At 36.1% G+C, this 23,721-nt stretch overlaps 1 protein-coding gene across 3 annotated transcripts in view; it reads left to right on the top strand.

The window, feature by feature from the left end:
• The window catches only part of ADAMTS19 (ADAM metallopeptidase with thrombospondin type 1 motif 19), a 242,712-nt gene that overhangs the window by 180,240 nt on the left and 38,751 nt on the right, over nucleotides 1–23,721 (top strand). For all 3 annotated transcript variants that reach the window (XM_032261509.1, XM_032261570.1, XM_032261621.1), the window contains exons 17-19: nucleotides 2,234–2,391; nucleotides 6,219–6,372; nucleotides 18,953–19,088. In XM_032261509.1, coding sequence (XP_032117400.1) covers nucleotides 2,234–2,391; nucleotides 6,219–6,372; nucleotides 18,953–19,088 — 448 coding nt within the window. The remainder of the gene's footprint in view (nucleotides 1–2,233; nucleotides 2,392–6,218; nucleotides 6,373–18,952; nucleotides 19,089–23,721) is intronic.

Here is a 23,721-nt window from a genome sequence, read left to right as displayed (position 1 = left end):
TGATAGTTTTTACTTCATTATTTGCCATCATAACTCATCTGTTTTCTCATTCTAGAACCTTGGCATCATACTTGACACTTCCATTTACCCAAGACAACCAATTACCATATTCTGTCCATTTTACTCCTAAATACATGTTGATATTTTTATCCATTCCCTTAATCCAAGCGACCATTACTTTCAGTTGGGCTATGTTAGTGTTATATATTATCTTCCCTGTTTAAATTTACCCTATACCAGCCCATTTTTCACAGAATATTTTTCAAAATATTTTAAAGTTTTACCACTTTTTTCCCAGACAATGTCTGGCTCTATTGCCCAGGCTGGAGTGCAGTGGCATGATCTCAGCTCACTGTAACCTCCACTTCCTGGGTTCAAGCGATCCTCCCACCTCAGCCTCCTGAGTGGCTGGGACTGTAGATGGGCACCACCATATCCAGCTAATTTTTGTGTTTTTTTGTAGAGATAGGGTTTTGCCACGTTGCCAAGACTGGTCTTGTACTCGTAAACTCAAGCGATCTGCCCACCTTGACCTCCCAAAGTGCTTAGATTAAAAGCATGATCCACCACATTGGTCATTACATTTTTTTCTTAGGAAAAGGCAATATACTAACAAGGTCTCTCTGGTCTGGCTAGTCCTTGTTTCTCCAGCCTCCTTCCTTCATAATCTGCTTCAGCATGTTTGACTCCATGCACATGGGTCCTCTGGTCCTAGTCAAGCTGCAGTGAGCTTTAAGACCTTTCCATGTATGGTTCCCTTAGTCTAGAATGCCCATCCTCTACTTCCCTTATTTCCCCCACTAACTTCCTAAGTAAATAACATCCCTCAGAGGAGCCTCCCTCAACTCCATCACACAAATATCATCATGTTGTAGTAAGTTGCTTACGTGACTTATTTAATGTCTGGCTCTCCAGTTACAGTGTAAGTTCCATGAGGACAGAGAACATATAATTGTTGTTCATTATGGAGGTTCTAGAACTTTGAATGTTGTCTTAGTTATAGTTGATACTTGATAAGTAATTATTCAATCACGATTCAATGTTATGTAAGAGAAAGTTACTTTCAATGATGTGCTCAGAGTTAAGCACTCTCAGTCACTATTAAGAAAGTATAAATTTACGCAACCTCTATGAAAATCAATTTGAAACTGCTTTTCAATATATTTAAATGTTCAATTTCTTTGTTTTTATAATTCTAAATCTGGATATTTATTTAAGGGAAATAAGATATACACATGATTAGTATATAGCATATTCATTTAAACATTATTTACAAGATAAAAACTTGGACATCTTCAAACATCTAAAACTTGGAGATTAGCCTAAATAATAATTAGCAAGATTTATTGGCTTAAGTTATCAAAACATTTTCATATAATTTTGACATAGCCATCAATGAATCTTTATGTACATGTCTTTAGGAAAGACAGGAAAGTTGCATGGAAGAGTCAGAAAGTTTAAACACAAAATCATTTGAAGGAAAATATTTTAAAAATTTAATTTAAAATGGTAACCGTGAAATCTCACTTCCATGTCATTAATCTTATTTAAATTGTACACAGATTAGCTCAAAAAGAAAAAAAAATGTAAACAGAATTATTCTGTAAAATCCTATAGAGATGATGGTTGTTTATGGGTGAGATAAAACATTTATCTTCCATTCTTGTTCATAGATCACAAACAGATGTTAAAAGATTCTGGGTCTGTTTTTAACTCAACATATTGTCTTTGTATTGTTTTATAATGCATATAACCCTGTCATTTTGATCTGTTAATTAATGTGCTACTTAATGATCCTTCTTTATTCACGTACTTTTCTGGATGGGCATAGGGGAGACAGAGCATGTCTGAGATGTAAAGCCAGTATTCACAGTGCTCATAGGATCACTGGATAGACTAAATAGATATACATAGCCTGAATATAGTAATGTGTTAAAGAATAAATGATTAAGGACCAAAATAAGGAGTACATATATCAAAAGTCCAAGGAGATTAGAGAAGGCAAAGATAAATATGGCTTTATAGTTGTGGACAACTTAGGATAGGAGAGCTTACGTCATTTGCCATTATTGCAAACTTTTCCTAAAAAGAGCTGTCTCCAGTTTTACATCAGGGAATGTTATCCCATTTGTTTGGAAATGAATGGAGTGGTTTTTACCAAATAATTTGTAGTGTATATTAATCAATGAAGCTGACTTGTTAATACCTATTCTATTTTTGAATCTCTTTATAGCTCTCCGAGATGCTGGCAAACAGTCTATTAATAGCGACTGGAAGATTGAACACTCTGGAGCCTTCAATTTAGCTGGAACTACCGTTCATTATGTAAGACGAGGCCTCTGGGAGAAGATTTCTGCCAAAGGTCCTACTACAGCACCTTTACATCTCCTGGTATGAGGGAATGAATTGATAACATGGCATAATCAACTTCCCATGGCAAGGGACATTCCCAGTGCACTTTCTCCACTTTCTCTAATCTCTTTTTCAGATTTGAATTGTAACATAGACATCTAAAATTATTCAAAAAGTAGATTTTTTAGGGGTTTTTTAAAATGTGTTTTAAATCGTGATGTCTAAAAATAGCAATTACTACAAGAGGAGCAAGATGTTTTAGGAAATTTACAGAGGCAAATTACAGATGGATTGCCAGGGAATCCAAAGAAACACATTCTTCCTAAAAACATACAGTTCCTAACTGTAGAGGATGTCTACAAAGAGAGTACTATAATATTGTAAAACACAGCATTTCATATATCCATGAATGGACATATTATCTGACTGCATAAAAACCTTAGATAAAATGTTATTCTACCTGACAGAAGGAATTTGGTAAATACATCTAGCAGCACTCCCAATCACCCTGCTATATTTTCTTACTAGGTTAATGGATTTTTGTAAAGAATTATGAAAAATTGAATGTTTGGGATGATAAGCTTCAGTACCATTAGTAAAAGACTGGATATAAGTGATTTAGAATTTGAAGAGAAATTCTATGATGGGACTTTGTCCAGGCTGGTGGCAGGTGCCCTTTTTGACTTTGATTATGGCAGGGCATGCTAATAGCACATGAGCCAAATGACTGACCACATAGCTGGTGTGAGTTTTCTATCCTTGTGGCAAAAGTCTAAAATTCAGATACTTCAGCACCTCAAGTCCACACATAAAACAACCCTGAAACACGATCAATTGACTGTTTATTTGGAGCACGATGTGCCGCATTATTTAATACCTCCGCATGATTTAAGATGAATTTGTCTTCAGTTGGAGACATGTGTGTTGCTAGTCTAGGAGCCAGAGGTTCACATCATATATTGGCCCATTTGCTTCTCCTACTTAATGTGCCTGCAAATTACCTGCTGTTCTTACTAAAATGATTATTCTGATTCATTGGATTGGGGGGATTTAAAATCTGTATTTCTCACCACCTTCCATGTGATACTGCTGCTACTGGTCCACAAACCACATCTTAAATTACAAGGTTTCCTATGACTGCAATTAATATGCTCTACCAACAGAAATAAAGGGAGCAAGGTGAGTGGTGTGTGTACCTTCTATTCCAAATCAGAATAATTATATCCATCATTCATTGAGGACTAAGAATTAGACTATCCAAAAGGGCTTTATGTTCGTTACAGCATATAATCCCCAAAATAATCCTGTGTAATATGTATTACTCTATTTTACAGATTAAAAATAAATATGAGAAAAGTTAATCAATGTGTTCAGTATTATCCAATAAGTTATTTAGCTATTAATAAACTAGGTATTAATCACTCTTCTATACTATCTCTCTGACATAGAAATCCAAAGAACTTGGATCCAAAGCTTAGATTCAAGTTCTTTATAGCAAACTGCCTTGAATCATAAATGTAAATAGACTTTGAATAATCATTTTGTGCATCTCTTCACAATCCCTTTGGATCCTTTTAATTTCAGCTGGAAACCCTATTCTGTGCCTTATGCCATCTAGAGAGGTAAAACAAAATGAAGAAACAAATGTTGTGTGAACAATATCTAGTTTGTTCCACGACTTGGTTACTTATAATAACAGTATCATCAACAGCAACCCTATATTTAATGATTGTGTTGCATCAAATGCCATCGTGTTGCCTTCCTTTAACAAGTATAACCCCCGTTTTTCTTATTTTATGGAATAAGACTGAGACTTCTTTATTAAGCTTCTAATTCAGACTTTTAAACACTATATGTGAGACCTTAGTGTTGGGTGGAGGGAGTTTCCTTGCTGCAGAATCCTTAATCTAACTGGTAATTACCAAGGTTTTTCCTGGAAGCATGAAGCATAATTAAAGTCAGTGAACTATGTCTAAAAGAAGGCATCTATGTGACCTGGATTTATTCAGTAATCCAAGGGAAACTGCACTTCTAAGATATTTTTTCTTTAATGACTATTACAGATTGAAAGGCTGTACTGAATTTTGAAAGGCAATCCCTTCTGCTGCCATGCTTCAACATGTGCCACTCAACTGTAACGTGGTCACACTTTCCTTTTTGCAAAGAATGCTGCCAAATTCAAATGGTTTAAGAAAGAGCTAATGGTTTTGTAGCCAGTCTCTATTTTAAGTGGAATTAGATATTCAAAGACAATCTAAAGTTCTATCAATGAAAAGGTAGTTTATTAGGAAGAATAGACACATTGTAATGTAATTAAACAAATTGACAAACAGCTGTTCTTTACATGTTCATTCCATACATTTAAAAATTATGTATTAATAATAGTCTGGTTATAGCCAAAAACAAGGTATGTCATTTTTTAAAAACCCATTGAAACTGTCTTTAAACTCATTAGGCTGAAAGTCACTTATAACTGGGAACATCAAATGACATATTTAAACCAAAATAAGCACTATGTTGTACTTAGAATCAGTACACTGTATATGTTATGCATTTGAACTTAAAAATTATTGTTTTATTGACAGTTATTTATAAAGTCAATACACTGGTCTCCCAATCCACACAGCAAAATACATCTGAGGCATTTTGTTGATATACTGAACAAAACTCTGAGAAATAAAAGTAAAGAAAATATAATTAAAATGTTGAGACACGTAACCCTAGGCCCATTTAAATTTTCCTATGGAGCATTGCCAGTCATTACTACTACCTTGATGCAGGTTAAATACTAAAAAATGTTCTTTAATAATTTAGCATAATTTTAAAATGTAGGTACATATGTTTTTTAATGTGTCATATTATATAGATTGTTTTAATAGATCTTCAGATCCATAGAAGTGATATATTTCATGGGATTGCTTGACATATTTTCTAAAAAATGGATGTATAAAGAAATATATACACTCATTGACTTTTTTATTAGAATATGTGTGTGGGGGGAGTGTGGGTGTATTTATGTCTGAGTGGCCACACTATCTAGTTCTGAGCGTGGCACTGGGTAGCAGTAGAGAACAAAACAGACAGGTCCCTGCATACAGTTCAGTCCAATGTGTAGCCCAACTTTCAGTCATTTTCACGTATTTGTTATGGTTTATTGAAATATTGACATATATGTACATAACTGTACAATTATTAAATTAATATTAAAAGTTCATATAACATAAATTTAATTTCAAAGGAAACAATATATACTACAAATAGAAAATCAGTAACCTTGCCAAAATTAAAGGTTAACTGTAAGCATACATGGAATGAAATCCCTGTCTTCCAGTTTACTTAGAAATGCTCTGCTTTTATGAAGTTTGATGATCCCCAAAGTCATCTATTCTATTCCTCTTTGGACTCCGTGACTTCCTGTCCATCTTTTCTTTTCTTTACATTTGGTATTAGGTTGCGAGTCACACCTTGATATTTGATAGAACACATAATGCTGCCGCCACACCTCCCCACCCCCAACTAAAGTCATCTTATACATGTACTATGCTTTGGGAAACTGTTTAGTCCATCAAATTGAAAGAAAATGCTCTAGTATTTCTGATCTCACTCAAATGAACTTTTCTTCAGGATATCTTTAGCATGGAGGTAAGTATGAAGCTCCAGTCTTTTCAAAAGCATGGCAATATCAACATTTAAGAATGTCACATTTCTAGTATGCATTAAGAGAAGCATGTGTTGACAACAACAACAACAAAAAAATGCACACAATGCAATGAGCATTTTAAGGTATCAATATCGTTAATTTTATGTGTCACATTGCATGTGCTCTAGTTTGACTCATCTGCCTTGATCATTTTTATATACTATAGGTGCTCCTGTTTCAGAATCAGAATTATGCTCTTCACTATGAATACACTATCCCATCAGACCCTCTTCCAGAAAACCAGAGCTCTAAAGCACCTGAGCCCCTCTTCATGTGGACACACACAAGCTGGGAAGATTGCAATGCCACTTGTGGAGGAGGTGAAGGATTTTTAAACATTTATCTTTCCAAAACATCAGTTGTTTTCTGATTAGCCATTGATAATTAAGACATTTCAGAAGTCCCTAATCTGCAATTCTAAAATCCATAGAGTTAGAAACGGAAAGTTTTGTATGACATGTTTAGTGGCTAAACACCTGAACTACTTTGAATGGAAGAAAAGCTATTTAGAGTTGTTACATATCTCAGTATGAATATTCTTTGCATTGCATTACATAAATATTAATTACAGGGGCCTCCCCAGATGTCATTCAGGTTAAGTACTATTTATGCACTGTGTTACTTCTCATGAAATCTTGAAAGTTCTAATTTCCAAAGTACACCTGCCCACAAGAATTACAGACCTGAATTGAATGTAAGAGTTATTTGACAAGAACAGTCTTGAGCTTGCTTCTATGTTGTTTGCATACTTATGCTAACTACAGGAGGCTCTCAGTATCCAAGACCTCCTGTGGATACCAAAGTTTGAGGATGCTCAGGTTCCTGACATAAAATGATGTAGCACAGTCAGTCCTCTCTATCTGCTGGTTCTATATCTGCAATTCAACCAGCCATGGGATGGAAGTACCCACAGGCAGTCTTTCATATCTGAAGGATTTGATCTGTAGATGGTTGAATCTGTGGATGCAAAACTTGCTGATACAGAGGGCCAACTGTATACAGAGCATGTAAAGCAAGTAATTTTCCAATTCCTTTAATTTCCTATTTTTTTAAAAGTATGCCACTATTTTAAATATATATAAATGCATCCTGAAATTGTGCTCCAAGTTTGTTTTTTTTATTTTTATTCTTATCTTAGAGATTAAGGAGGCAAAAGAACAAAACTAGTTCAGCATCAAATGTGACACTGAGAAATCACTTAATTAGCCAGGTGTGGTGGTACACACCTGCAATCCCAGCTTCTCAGGAGGCTAAGGCCGGAGAATTGGTTGAACCTGGAAAGTGGGGGTTCCAGTGAGCTGAGATCCCACCACCACTACACTGTATCCTGGGCAACGTAGACTGTCTCAAAAAAAAAAAAAAAAAAAAAAGAAGAAGAAGAAATAAATTAATCCTTAATCCTGTCCCTTTATTGTACCAAGATAATTGTGTCCTGCAGGTTAAATATATTTTAGTTGCTCATAGAACCAGTTAGTAGGTCATGAGACTTCCAATTTACACTTGTATCCATCTGTAGAGACAGTATATTATATCAGCAGTATATTATTTCAGTTCTCATTTCCACTTAACACATTTAATACATTTTATATGGCTCTGTAGTAATTGATTCCTTTTAATGCTGAAAAAAAATTCAACTACATAAAAGTGTGATCTATACATATATATTGTGTGCAAAGAAGTGTACCATCTATTTTTTTTTTTCTGTGCAAATAAGCTATTGACATACATAGCCTAAATGTTGCTGCAGCAGAAGTGGGGAAGGTTACAGAGACTGGATTTGGGGAACTGGGTTTGGGAGAGAAGAGCAGAAAATAAACATGCAAGTAAGTAATATGGTATGAAATTGTGATAAGTACTCTGGATAAAAATAAAGCAAGGAGGGAAAATAAATAAGGGTTGTGAAGATGAGAAGGGGTGGGTACAGTGTTAAATATGGTGGTCAGAAAAATCCTCAGTGAGAAAATCACATTGATTAAAAAACCTGAAGTGGATATGGGTGGGCACCAACTGCAAGGGCAGGGCATGCTCTGCAAAAGCCCCGAGGCAGGAGAAGAGCTTGTGGCATACTCAAAGAATAGCAAGACTACTTGTATGTCCTTCCTTTACTCTGAGTGTAGGATGCTATTGGGAAGTTTAAATAGAGGAGTGACTTATTCTGGTTTAATGTCTTTCAAGATTATTTCTGTTTCTGAATTGATCATAGAGTGAATAAAGAAAAAGGGTACAAGTAGAGTGTTCAGTCAAGAGGTAACTGCAAGAAGCCAGGAAAGAGATGACAGTAGTTGAACCACGGTGGTAGCAATAAGAGGAGGGAGGAAATGGTCAGGTTCTGTATAGATTTTGAAAGTAGAACTAATAGATAATGTTGATAGACTAGATGTGGAGCATGAGAGAAAGAGATGTGTCAGGGATGACTGTGATGGTTTTTGCCAAGCAACTGGTAGGGTTAAGTCCTCACTGCCTTACATAGAAAAGTCTATGGAATGGCAGGATTAGGAGGGAGTTTTATTTGAAGTGTCTGTTGGACATCTAAGTGTGATGTCAAGTAAGCAATTAGGTATTTAAGTCTGGCATATCAGGCTACAGATGAAGCATATATGGATGATATTTTTAAATGCCTAGTGAGACTAGTCACCAAATACTTTATCTATTCTTGGCATTTAAAAATGTCATCCATATATTCTTTATCTGTAACCTAATATTGAGTGAAGAGAGAGAGAAGCTATTTGAAGATTGAAACTTGGGGTATGCCACCATTTAGAGTTTGGAGAGATAAGGAGAAACAAGCAAAGCCAATTAAAATGAGTAGCCAACAACATAGCAGGAAAAAAAAAAAAAAAAAAAAAAAAACCATGTAGGAGACAGTGATCTCCTGTATGGCAAGTGAAGAGAGCATTTCAAGGAGGAGGAAATGACTGAATCAGAAGTTGCTAGTAAATAAAAAATTATATAGAGTGACAATTACTATTACACTTGAATATATTATAGTCATTATATTTTATAAATCAATTATATTTGAACATGAAAGTCAATGGTTACCCTATAAAAATTAATTTTAAATGAAGTGTTTGGTTCAAAAGACTATGTGGATGGATTCAAGAGAAAATAGCAAAAGCACTGAAGAAAGGGACTCTGGAATGTGACCGAAAGGAGAAAACAAATGTTGCAGCGGTAAGGGGGGATAAGAGTCAAAGGAGTTTGTTGTTTTCAGTAGGGGATATTATACATCGTTTGCCAATGTGCACTTTTTAGAAGAAAACAAACTAGGGATGCAAAGGAGAGAGGAAAAAAATTGCTGAAGTGATATCTGGATGGGATGGGATGGGATGCTAAAGGTGGCTTTAGGTAAAAATAAGGACAACTCATCACTAGTAACAGGAGAAAAGATAGATGTTGGGAACTTAAGGTTGAATCCGTTTTCTCAATAAAGGCTATCTTGCTGAAAGTGAGGGTGGAAAAGGAAGTATTGAAATCTTGAAAAAAGAGAAAATATGAATCAATCACTTAGAGAATAAATGAAAAAGTCATGTGTATTTCGATTATGTGGAATAATAGTCTGTTTAAAGTTAATGGTCATAAATTTAGGATGATACCAGTCCTTATGAGAATAAATGAAATGGGTATGTGTATTTTGACTATGTGGAGTAATATTCTGTTTAAAGTTAATGGTCATCAATTTAGAATGATATTGTCCTTATAATGCTATGTTACCCTCTAGCTAGGTATAGCATGCTAGTGCACTTGTGAAGTGAGCCTGGGAATTGCCAAGTGAGGATGATAAAGTAAGAGAGGCATAAGTGTTTGACCTGAGCTTGTATGCAAGAGGCTGAAAGTGGTGGATCTTGGAATTTATGTGCAGTAGAAGGAACATAAAGATATGGGGGCTGGAAAGACAGTAAAATGGGGACAGGATTGATTCATGATAGGGTCTTGAGGGGTTAAAGAATGATTAGACTCAGGGTACTAAAGGGAAAAACCTGTTAGTCTCATGGCACTAAAAGACTGGAAATATAGAAACATCAGAAAATAGAGTTGAGATTATAGAACAGAAAGGGAGAGGGGTCTGGTAGTGGCAGGGAGCATGGCAGCCCCACCACCTCTAGATCCAAAGGTACCTGGAAGTAAGCAAAACAATGGTCACCCTGCTGAAGGCTCCAAGGAGAATAAGCTGTGTCTCCTCCTAAGGAGGAGAAAGAAGATGCCAAGAACATTCAAGGAGCATAGAGTGGGAAGGAACAGCCTTTGCCAGAGGGGTCAGAGCTTTGAGGTTCTCACCTGACTCCAGAAGCACTTTTCCCAGAGCAAAGGAGACATCAGGGACAGAGGAATGGTGAAATTATACAGAATGCACTTTGCTCTCCTAGGATACAGGGTGGTTACAACAAAATTTCAAATCACTCTCTCAATTTAAGAAAATGTTATTAGTCACCCTTGCCACAGGAAATTTTCAGTGGCCCGGTTTCTCTTCCTGGGTCCTGTTACTGCTCTATGACTTAAGTTCTTCTGTCCTCCCATCCTCTCCTGCTGATGGTCCCATATGCACCCAGATTCCTGTTCCTCTGCTCCACTCATCCTACACTGATGCCAGGGGCTCATCTTTCTTAAGGGGCTTTGCTTTACCTCCTCTATCCAAATTTTTAAAAGGCACAAAATAGAAGCAAATACATTCAAAACAAAAATATAGACAGTTACAGTTTTCTCTTTAACATAACTCATATAAGATTCCTAGTCATATCTGCAATCCTACCAACAAGCCCCCATCTTATGGTTGTAGGGTGGGCAATAGAGGAGTAAAACGATGGACAGGCTGATGGTTCACCTTATACCACTGAAAGGCAGTTGTTAAAATCCACTTACATTTAAAATTCCAGACAGGAAAATGTTTGCCCAGTGAATTTTTTTTATTCTCATTTTTTCCTTTGGAATTTTGATCTAACAGAAGCTGCATCAGAAGGAATTAAACGTAGAATTTGTCAGTCTTCAATTTGAAAAATCGAATTGTTTAGGGTCAACATTTTTCCCAAAATTATATTAATTACTTCCTAGAATATGTTTTTCCAATTGCTAAACATTAAGGAATGGAGGTTGACTATAAATTTTTGTTTCAGAGTCAGAAGAAATATTAGATATTCTTAAATATAACTTTTAATTATCAACATGAGAAAATTGAAGGACTTAGAGATTAAGTGACTTCCCAAGGTCACATGACCCATTAAGGGAGGAGCCAGCATTAGTATAAATGACTCAGGGGTTCAAGTTTTCTTTCCTCCTCGTCCTACTGCCTTCCTGAATGGCTGAGGAGGCTTAATGTAGCTTCTTTTCACAAAATACAGCATGTCCTCTACAGATTATTTAGGTTTTCTTTGGATACAAATGGATGTTTTATTATATTCTGCTATGTAAGAATTTAGATATGCTCTTATTTTTATTTCAAATGGCTGATTTTGTAAAATAGTTATTCTAATAATACACAACTCCTATAAGATTTGTGCTTGAACAGACCTCCTCTTCCAGCTGTTCCATTGTTTTTAGTCAACAGTTTTCAATTATCTCCATGTTAATAGGGCCCATATTCATTTCAATGCCAAGATAGTTCTGGGTTTTGGATATTATTTTCCTTTGCAGTTCATAAATAAAGTGGATGGACAGAATTTCAAGGATCGCATCATTTCTGACTTCATATCATCAATTTTATAGCCAGAAAGAGCTTTCTAATCTTTCAGCATATTCATGAATTAAATGAGAGTAAGTTCAAAGCACAGAATATTGGAAACAGATTCATGCAAAATTTATCTTCAATAGCAAAGAGGAATAATAGCAGTTTTCTACTTCAGAAGAATATTAAGTAAGAGCAAATAAAGTATCATGGGGCAGTATAAAATTTGTGTATAAGATGTTATTTTTCTAATTCAGTTGTAAGATATTAAATTGCCAATACTGTAATAAGTGGGAAAATGAAATTCAAAAGAAGACAGTTATCTAGCTAATTTGTATCATAATTATATTTTACATCAGCATCTCAAACTAAGTTTTAAAATGGTAACTCAAATGGAACTTAATTTATTATGCATTTGTATAAATGTATTAGTGTCAGTTATTAGAAGATATGAAAAGCCTAAGAGAACCTCGTTTGTTGTTGTTGAGATGGAGTTTTGCTCTTGCTGCCCAGGCTGGAGTGCAGTGGCACAATCTCGTGTCACCACAACCTCCGCCTCCCGGGTTCAAGCAATTCTCCTGCCTCAGCCTCTCGAGTAGCTGGGATTACAGGCATGTTCCACTGTGCCCGGCTAATTTTGTACTTTAAATAGAGACGGGGTTTCTCCATGTTGGTCAGGCTGGTCTCGAACTCTTGACCTCGGAAGGTCCACCTGCCTCAACCTCCCAAAGTGCTGGGATTACAGGCGTGAGCCACCACGCCTGGCCAAAAATTCTCTCTTTTAAAAGGAATATTACCTTGAAATCTTTAATGAAGGCTGATGATCTCAGGTAAATTTTTTCAACAGTTTAACATATGTACATGAGTTATCACACTTTCTGTTAGTCTTTTCAGAATCTAATAATTCTAGAAATATTTGAATTGAAATAACATTTTCTATTTTAGCGTTGGTTATTAAAACCAGTTCTTTTATTTTCAAATGGCTTAAAAATGGTTTTTGTGAAATAAAGGTTTACTTTGCATTAGAGTTCTAAAACATCTTAAAATATTTGAAGGAATGCTTTAAATTTATTTTGGCACCTCAGAACTGTCTATCAGTTTGCTACAAGGTTCCTTTTGACATTAAAGACCTGTTTTAAAGATCTTAGTCTTCAGAGGCATTAGAAATGTATTATTCCAAAATATCTGAGAATTGTGTGTGGAGTCAGCATTAACTGCATAACTTTAAGATTTGTTTTGATCTAGTGAATAGATTAAATAAAATAGAATGAGGACCCAAAAATTCAATAACCCATTTTGAAACACATGAAGAGTTAAACCTGCTTTCAGGAAATCCTAAGCAAATCTACTTTGAAGGAAAAAAAAAAATAAGCCAGCATTCCACATTCTTCACACCAGTCCAAGTCTGTCTAGCTTATGACTGTCCTGGGATCCTCTAGACACTGCTTCCCTTGTCCATATCCAGATCGTAAGGAGATATCCAAGCCTTTGGGTCCAGGTTGAGGAAAACATCTCAGCATTCAAATGCCTATACCTTTTAAAACCCTCTAGAATATATATTTAACAGGAAAGAACATCTTTAAGGGTGTGATCTGTTCTGTTTTCACATTTTAAAGGTGCTATCCTTGTATCAAAATAAACATTATTTGCCAAAGAAAATGTACCAGAATATATTTTCCATTTTTTATCTGCATTATTTTATTTCAGTATTTAATATAATTTGATATTTTTTCATTTATTAATAAAAACATTTTATATTGACAGAAACTATAACCTTGATTTTTAATAGCTACATGACAATCCATGAACTAGATCTGGCATAAAAGGAACTGGATTCCTGATAATTTGACATTTAGTTTGCAATTGATTTTTTCAGTTTTTGAAAACATAGTATTGAGATGAACCTCTTAGTACAGAAAGCACTGACAGCTTCAATTATATGCTTATATTTTACTCATTCATTCCTTTACCACTACTGACCATGCACCCACTGTTGCTAGGTGGCTCTCTGCTTTCAGAGAACTCACAGTCCATCTAGTGGAAGTCAGATAATAATGAACTCACCAAACTCAGTGATAAAGGAAGATACAGAAAGGCTTCCAATGATATACATTGGTGCAAAGGCACCCAAGTGCCAAGTGGAAGGCTTTCTTGGAAATGAAAATGTTATTACTAGAGTGTAAAATATGAGGATTGTTGGGTGGGAAGTGATTTGATCAGAAAAGCAGGATGAAAGCCAGGTTTTGAAGGTCCTTGAGTGTTACGTTAACACTTAAGTTAAATTTAACTTGACAGCTATGGGATCTCATTAAAATATTTGCATGTATATAAATGGCAAGATCAGTTTTGTTATATATTAGGTATTGTGAACAAAGCAAAATAAATTATTTTCATTAAAATAAAAAAGTGAAATAGTCATTTTAACACTCTTAGACAAAGTCCTAAGGGAATAATATTTTTTTAAATGTGAAAAAAAGGATAAAAAGTAAATAGCATGATGTGATTTTGAAAGTTGTTTAAGTTAAATAAATGTAGGTGTAAAAAAATAATCAGCATTTTACAAAGCTCTAGAAAGTGCTCAGAGGAAAGTCCTTCATCCTCATTAAAGTATATTTACTTTTGGTTCTCATGCTTACTGGCCATTGTTGATCCAATAGAAAATTAATAAGTAGAAATTTTAAGAGAAAATTATAAAAATTATAAAGAAATTTATACACACACAGATACAAACACACATATAGTCTCTGCCTTATGGAGTTCTACAGTTTAAAATTTTAGAACGTTAAATATTGTATAGAAAATTTCAGTTATGCATATTGAAACACTGAACCCACACCCAAGAATGTGTTAATGTGTTTAAGCATTTCCAATGCAAGTTCTAGTAATGTGATATTCCTCAATAGAATATAGCTTTATTTTAAACTATCCATTTTATGGGTTAAACACAGAGCGCATATATATATATATATATATATATATACACACTTTTTTTTTTTTTTTTTGACAGAGTCTTGCTCTGTCACCCAGGCTGGAGTGCAGTAGCCTGATCTTGGCTCATTGCAATCTCTGCTTCCCGGGCTCAAGCCATTCTCTTACCTCAGCCTCGTAAGTAGCTGGGATTACAGGCACACGCCACCACCCCCAGCTAATTTTTTTGTATTTTTAGTAGAGACGGGGTTTCACCATGTTGGACAGGCTTGTCTTGAACTCCTGACTTCATGATCTGCCTGTCTCAGCTTCCCAAAGTACTGAGATTACAGGCATGAGCCACCGCACCTGGCCCAGAGCATATATTTTATAGTAAAAAGCGTCACCTTAGCTGTAAGACTGGAAAAGAAGGCTTACTTGATATAATGGCTAGTCTTTCTTAAATTTCCAGAGCACAAAGAGTTAGTAAATAAAAGTTACTCTTCATTTTCAGATATTGCAATTCAATAAAGAGATAAATGCATAATAGTTGTTTTATTTTATTTATAATTGTATTCAAAACATCCAAACAGATTTACCCAGGACTAATTTAATGGGAATGACCAAGAGGTGAAGTTACTCACCAGAAAGCAAATAATACTCTGTCAACAGCCTATAGCCCTCATAATTCAGGCAGAAAGTTAGTTACTTCATCACTTTCTGTTTGTCCCTAGGTACCACAGTATTGGATGAATTGTAGATACTGCTATTAGATGCTATAATGGAAATTTCCTGTGTTGGCTGGGACATTTAAATATATAAAAGAAAAACTCAAACAATAACATTTCCATATGGCTTTAAGATCTTAGTCGTATTTTCATAGGTATAATGTGTCTGTAGCTGAGCAATGAGTTTTTTTCTAATTCTATTGTTTTTGTTCAATGAAATTTTTAAAAAAGAGCTAAGCTTCCCCTAACTGCCAAAAACTTACCATGTGTGAATCCTTTTTTACAATGTAAATAGAAGTATCTCGATTCATACTCATGTACCTTCATACTTTCTTAGAAAACCACTAATGTGCCCCTAAAACGATGCCGATACCTGTATCTCTTTTGTATACCAATACTTATAGTTAAAAAATTCTTTTTCAATATTTCAGTATGTTAGCAGTAGACTATATAATATAACTAATGTTAGGTATTTTCTGAGGATGGGGAAAAAAGCATTACACACAGCCTTGGGTTATTTATTCTGTGACCACATATATGTTCAGGAAAAGCTTTCTGGATAATGCCCATCATCTTTTTGTGTTGTAGTTGGCAAAATGCCTTCATTTAAATGAATTTAGACAACTGTATCTGTTCTGTAAAAGTGTCAATAAAGGTTTCAAGTTAAATTTTAGAACTAAAATTTGTATTTCATATAAGTAGTATGTATTTATCCCTGCTTTTGGCTATGGCATCATAATAATGTAGAAATAATACGTAAGCTAGCATCATACAAAATATGCAGAACATCTATTTGATGTGTACTTCAGGTCACAAAAGAGCCCCTGAAGTATAGGAAGCTAAGAGGAAGTTGACCAAAAATCTGTTCCAAATTTTTACATTTAGGTAAATCTTACCTCGTGATGCCTCTTTTCTCCATGTGGAAAAAAAAAATGAGCATAATGTCATTTCTGTTTCTCTAGAAGTTTATTTGAAAATTATCTGAAGTTGCTGGGTTTTGAGCACTGCTGTGATTAAATCTGATTCCATCCCTCATCCTTCTTGACCTACCAAGGAATAGTATGGACAACTTCTAAGTATCTGCCAGGGACATGAAAGACTGCCTTTCCTTTCCAAGTTAGCATCAGATCACCTTGTGGCATGAGCTGCAAAGTTTCCCTCAAAAGGACCTCAGAGGGTGTAGCTCCCACATTTAGGTAGGCAGTTTGTATACTGCAGAAAGTCTTCAGCCAAGGAGACTGCAATCTAGTCCATGTTCCATTTGCTAAGGCATGCAGCCTGCTGTGGGGCGACCTCTGTGTAGAGGGTGAGTGCTGTTTTCTAATTCATCTGCCTATAGGCCATGTTTTTTTCCTAATCTACTTTTTAACCTTTGGTTGGGTGCCATCTCAAGGCTCTCCCCACTATTGGCCCACCAATGTACACTTCTGGAATGCCATAGAGTACTGGTAGGAGGCACATCTCATTCCACTCAAAGGAAAGGGCCCGTTATCTACTTGACACTCCTGTCTATATTGAGTTCCCATAGAATAAATTGCATTCCATCAGTGCTCCAAGATTTCCTAAAAAGGGAATAATTTAGCCAACATTGTGTTATCTCTGTTGATAGAACTGAAGGTCCAAATGATATTAATAACATGATATGCAATAACCACATAATAATTATTATTTAATTTACACATGTATGTAAATGCAGTTTTTTGTTTGTTTGTTTACTTTTTGGGATGAAGTCTCCCTCTGTCGCCCAGGTTGGAGTGCAGTGGCAGGATCTTGGCTCACTGCAACCTCCGCCTCCCAGGTTCAAGCAATTTTCCTGCCTCAGCCACCTGAGTAGCTGGGATTACAGGCGTGTGCCACCACGCCCAGCTCATTTTTGTATTTTTATTAGAGATGAGGTTTCACCATGTTGGTCAGGCTGGTCTCGAACTCCTGGCCTCATGATCCACCTGCCTCCGCCTCCCAAAGTGCTGGGATTAAAGGCGTGGGCCACCGCGCCCGGCCTGCAGTTGTTTTTATACTACAAATTATGGTAGGACTATGCTCAGAGCTATTGAGAGGGAAATCAAGGAAAAACTGTGAACCTAAAGCTGTTCTTTGCTTTTTACTTGGCCACCCAGTTGTCTCTTACTAGCTCCCATTTAAACTAAAGTAAAAGGTACTCCAAAATTATTCATAGTGCCTGTCTATATCCCTTCCTTCTCATTCTTGATGCCAGCCTCTCTTTCTGTTTACTGAGTGGCAGAATGACTTCCCTGCCACCAGCCCAGTTTTCATGTTTGTCATTACTAGCATGAATGCTCTAAGCTTCCTAATTATCATGTGTGTCAGTCGTAGGAGCCTAACTAATGAGCCTTTCAGTAGTGAACCAGCAGACTTGTGATGTCTTGTTACTTCTTCGTAACCCATCTAGCTTCAAAATTTTGGGCTGATGTAACTATCTTATAATGTCAAACAGTGAATTAAATAAGATTATTAAATATTATGCAGATGCATATCTTTTTTTACTCACAAGAATGTTACATATAAGACTTTTACAAAGAGAAAGAGAAATTAGCACATACTTACTAGACTTGTTAAATGTAAGATGAAAAATATAACTCTTGTAAAGGTAGTCTGCTTACAGGGCTGTAAGCAAAATGAATACAGCATAAAAATTGTCATTTTTACATCCTATAATCAAATTTTATCATACCAGAGAAAGTAGAAAAGTCAGTTTTCTAGAATCTGGTAAAAGACAGTAAGAGTCCCATGTCTTTTCTTATAGAGGATGGCAATCATTTGGGTAAAGATTTCTAGAATTCTTGGGGTCTTTATTAGAGGTGATAAGAATAAAGGTTTGAGTTATACTCAAATGTGCTTTCCATAACTTATTATAAAGCACTAATGATGTACAAACCGAATGATAAAATGTTCGCATGTTTACGTGCTTTCAGGAAGCCTGATTAGGTAGATTAGCTTTCTGGAAATATAGCTCTTTCTGGAAATATAGCATCTTTTAATGCTAAAAGATGGCCAGCATCCTTTACAGTATCTTCAAGTCGTATCTTGTTAATTTATGTTGCCATGATTTCTTTGTATATAAAACTTGCCATTTAAATTCTCACAAGGAAAAAAATTACTACTCATCCCTTTTAAGCCTAGAGGTACATTTTGTTAAGTAAATTATAAATACATTCATTGATCTAAAATGTGTTTAAGAGATCTTTGAAAAGTATATAACATGTAACAAATCTACAGGTGTACCTTCCGAATCTAAAATAAAAGTTGATGGAAGAAATAAGGCCTGGTGTTCAATAAATCAATGGAGTGACTGTAGTTAAAATTAATAGATTGTACATTTCAAAATAACTAGAAGAGAATTGAAATGTTTCTAGCATAAAGATAAATATTTAAATGGCAGACATCCCACTTACCCTGACTTTATTATATGAATGTGTCAAATTATCACATGTCCCCTGAAAATGTACCCTCTACAACCAATATGAAGCAATAAAAAATTTTTAATAAAAATTGAAATTATAAAAATGTTTTCTAAATAAATAAGCATAACAAGCCTACGAACGCCTCCTAAATCCATTACATAAAGGCTTATTTCTTTGTTCTTTTCAGGAGAAAGAAAGACAACAGTATCCTGCACAAAAATCACGAGCAAAAATACCAGCATTGTGGACAACAAGAAATGCAAATACTTAACCAAGCCAGAGCCACAGATTCGAAAGTGCAATGAGCAACCATGTCAAACAAGGTAACCCTGTTTCCAGTGAACCTTAAAGCATTATTTGTCCATTAAATTGCTGGCCTTTAAAACACACTCAGAATATCATTGAAATCACATTTTCTTAAAAACATTGCAAAAGGATATGTACCAAAATATAAGGTCTTAAATAAGCAAGATCTAAGAAAGCAAGGTACCAAGGCCAAGATCTTCCACTTAAGGAGGAGGTATTGGGAAGGATCGTTGCTGAGGAGTAATTAAAATCACTTCTTATTTATAATAATTTCATGACTTCCAGGTCCCCTCTTCAAAACCCTTGTTATTTGGTTGAACATAGCTGTTTGCTCCCGAATTCTCTAAAATGATGTTTTAGAATTTGACAGTAACATAAATGAAAAAAGGACTGCCATGACCCAGACCCCAGCAGAACAGAGCCAGTATAGGGTTTCTGGTTCCTCTCGCTAAATTCTCACTTCCCAGTCTAGAGTTTCCAAAGCAAACTGCCCAATCCCTGATCTCTGATCACCAACTTTCTGACCCCGGTCTCAGTTACTAGACCATGGATGCTTTGGTTTCTTCTGACATTCCCTAGTATTAGGCAACAAAGCAGGCGAGAAATTCACAAGTAGAGGACAAAAACAGCAATGCTGAGCAGCTGTAAGTGGAGTAGGAAGAAAGAAACCCATCGCTTACTGAAGTTGGAGCAAAGACAGATGAGTGGAACCTGAGTATAATTTTGGACCAGCCTAGCAATTAGGCTACTTGGCATGACTACCAACACAGGGCTCCAATCCACCTGCTTCCACATAAAAATTAATGCTTAGCTTGATTGGGACTCTGCTGGGTGTCTGAAATCCTGGAAATTTTTAGGGATTGGGTGACAAAGAGTGAGGCTGGATTGATTCCTCTGAATATTGGGAAAGGAATATTTACTTTGTCCGGACACTCAGGAATTTGTTGAAGCCCAGTGAATTAGGACAAAGTTTTAAGTTCTTAAGTAGTCAGGATAGATCTTCCCCTCACAAGAGCTTCTGTAATGGCTTCACGGTGAACTTCCACGCCCTACAATTTAGATAGGCAAATAATTTGTCGTTTTGCAGCAGTTTATAACTGATATAACTGTCTTCATGACCCTCTACCACAAAGAGTAGCTATGGGGGAAGTAAGAAGGAGAGGAACGAGAGGAACAAAGTTGCTAATTAACCATATTTGAGCATTTCTTTCTTAAATAATCTGTTTGGAAATTAGTGTCATGCAGGCAAATGCTTATGCTTTGTCCTGATTTCCCTATTCACACCCTCCACACAAACTCAATTACTAAAGCCCTCTAAATCTAGCCATGCTACATCAATGAGAACTTAAAAAGAATTTGGAAAAATACATCCTTCATCTACAAAGTTTGAATTTCAAGGTTTACTTTCTGTAAATTAAATATATTTTAGATACTGTAAACCAGAAAGTATCTGATACAGGTCTCAATCAATTTAGAAGTTTATATTGTCAAAGTTGTGGATCATGACCCATGACATAGCCTCACATGGCCCTGACAACATGTGCTGAAGGTGACTGGGTTACAGCCTGGTTTTACTTGTCTTAGGAAAACATAAAATATCAATCAATACATGTGAGGCATAACTTGGGTTGGTCTAACTTGAAGCCATTGGAGGAAGGGTGACTTACAGGTCAAAGGTAGATTCAAAGATTTTCTGATTAGAAATTGGTTGAGAGTTAAATTCTCACAAGCAATAGAAAGGAGTGTCAGGGTTAACAGAAGGGGTTGTGGAGACCAAGCTTCGTATTACCTAGATGAAGTCTCATTGGTGGCCGGCCTGCAGGGGGCAATAGATGGCAATGTTTCCTATTCAGACCCTTAAAAGGTGCTGGACTCTCAGCCAGTCTCTAAAGGATCAGCATAAGACCTGGAAAGGGAAGGGGATTCTCTGTAGAATGTAAATTTCCCCAACAAGAGACAGCTTTGCAGGGCCATTTCAAAATATGTCAAATTTTGGGGTAAAATACTTTGGTTTATTTGAGGGCCCGTCATGTGATGTTATAGTAGTCAGGTTGGAATTTAGCAGCTTATTGCTACAAATAGTCTATTCTGTCAGTCTTAGGATCTCTGTTTTAATGTTAATGCTGGTTAGTTGTATGCCTGAGCTCCAAAGGAAGGAGAGTAATAATGAGGCATGTCTAACTACCTTCCTTTCACATAATGGTCTTAACTAGTTTTTAAAGCTTAGTTAACTCCCCTTAGCTGAGAGAAGACGTCCATTCAGTCAGCTGGGGGGCTTAGAATTATATTTTTGCTTTATAGTAGTAGAAGCTGATTATCAACTTTTCTTGTCTTTTACATTCCTGCTCTCACAATCCTACCCCAGGCAAACATATGCTTCTAAAATAGGAAGAATGATATATAAAAGGATGTTGATAAGAGAAAAGCACATGAACATACCTTCAGCAATGTTATGTTCTTTGCACATTCCTGGGTGCAGGCTTTTCAGCCTAACTGCATAAGTGTGTGAACTAGTAAAGCTTTTTCACGATACTGAGTAGTAATCAGGTACAGTGACCTAGGGAATTATCTTTGCCTACCATGAGGTCCTTGGGTCATTTCCATTCAGTGCTGGACAGATACATAAAGTAGCATTTTTGGCCTTGGCTAAACAACTGGGATCCTTACTGTTACTGCTGTTTCTCATAATTCTCTTTTTCTCTAACCCCTTTAATAGATATTAAGATGCTAAGTTATCTTGTGTTAAATAATATTAAAATACTTCAAAACACAATTTGTTTTATATGCCATATGATTGTTCCAATTTGGTGACAGAGCCGTAGCTTTTTCTGATACATCAGGAATCTTGAATGAGCTGGATTTGAGGACTAGAGCATATTTGTTGTTTCCTAAGTTGATTTATGAAAGAGCAGAGTGTACATACAACACACTATTTATTGTTCATTCTCTGACCTCAACTATCTTGGCAAAAAATGTCTCGATAATGACTTGGTAAAATGAATAGTTTTAAAAGGTCAGTACATTTCTGAGTGAGAAATTTTTGCAGCTGGAGACTGGAAGTCTTTTTGTTAGAGATTATTATCTCCCTTCCCTTGGAAAAGGAGGCAATTTATTTTGAACCACCAAGCTGTGATGTTAGTGAGGTTAAGCAAAATATTGGAAAGAAAGAAATGAACATGGGCAATTATTAAGGGTCATCACAGGAAAACTTTCCAAGACTTACTGGAAGAGCACTTCCTTTACTCCTCCTGTCTTTCCCCTTTCTCCAGCCTAGTAAAAAGCATTCTAATTTCCATTCACATTTATTGAAAAAGCCACTAAAGGACCTGATGGCATTCTATGGGCCAAATATAAAATAGACAAATTTGCTAGTAAATATCTTTGTAAGTAGAGAGTCTCCTACAAGTAAGGAAATGGGATCCTTCCAAATTAGGTAAGTTCTAAACCACGAAAATGTTTTCTTTCATTAGAATACATTTTATATTTTAGTTATTATTTTTCAGTGGTTTTCAAAAGGAAAAGGAAAAGGAAATGTTTATAATTATATTAAAGATCTCAGATTTTAATTTTACTTTAAAAACATGGGATTCCATGCCGGGCGCGGTGGCTCAAGCCTGTAATCCCAGCACTTTGGGAGGCCGAGGCGGGTGGATCACGAGGTCAAGAGATCGAGACCATCCTGGTCAACATGGTGAAACCCCGTCTCTACCAAAAATACAAAAATTAGCTGGGCATGGTGGTGCGTGCCTGTAATCCCAGCTACTCAGGAGGCTGAGGCAGGAGAATTGCCTGAACCCAGGAGGCGGAGGTTGCGGTGAGCCAAGATCGTGCCATTGCACTCCAGCGTGGGTTACAAGAGTGAAACTCCGTCTCAAAAAAAATAAAAAAATAAAAATAAATAAAAACATGGGATTCCATAAAATTGCACATACTTTTCAGTACAGAAGAACCAACAGTGTCTTCTGGGTTCCATAGCTGAAAAAGATATATAGATGGACTTATATTGGGATTATTTTCTGGATATTCTCATGCAGAAATATGAAGCAGAAACTAAATTAAATTTGGAAGACATGCACTTTAGGAGAAATCCACCAGGGGACTCCAAAGCAAAATGGCAGGTCTGCAACGTGCTTCATAGACCAGGAAACAATAAGTTTGTAGAGCCTTCTATTTCCTTTCTCAGAAATAGAAACATAAAATCATTTACAATTAAACTAACTTACAAATGAGATTTACTAGGCTGTTAGAGGATGTGACTCCTCAAAATGTGGATCATTGCTAGAAATAGTTGGTTTGGTAAATCTGGAATGAGGTTACTTCTGTAAAACAGAGAGAAACATAAATTCCATTTCAAGAAATGTTTATGGCTGGGTGCAGTGGCTCACATCTGTAATCCCAGCCCTTTAGGAGGCCAAGGTCGGTGGATCACTTGATGACAGGAGTTCAAGATCAGCCTGGCCAACATGGTGAAACCCTTTCTCTACTAAAAACACAAAAATTAGCAAGGTGTGGTGGTTCACATCCATAGTCCCAGCTGCATGGGGGGCTAAGGCAGGAAAGTGGCTTAAATTCAGGAGGCAGAGACTGAAGTGAGTTGAGATTGTGCCATTGCACTCCAGCCTGGGCAACAGAGTGAAACTCCATCTCAAA

The sequence above is a fragment of the Sapajus apella genome, unplaced genomic scaffold, assembly GCF_009761245.1.
Source record: "Sapajus apella isolate SASKATOON/1434 unplaced genomic scaffold, GSC_monkey_1.0 scaffold1, whole genome shotgun sequence".
NCBI lineage: Eukaryota > Metazoa > Chordata > Mammalia > Primates > Cebidae > Sapajus > Sapajus apella.
Note: the sequence above shows the minus strand (reverse complement) of the source record. Positions and strands in the feature narration are given on the sequence as shown.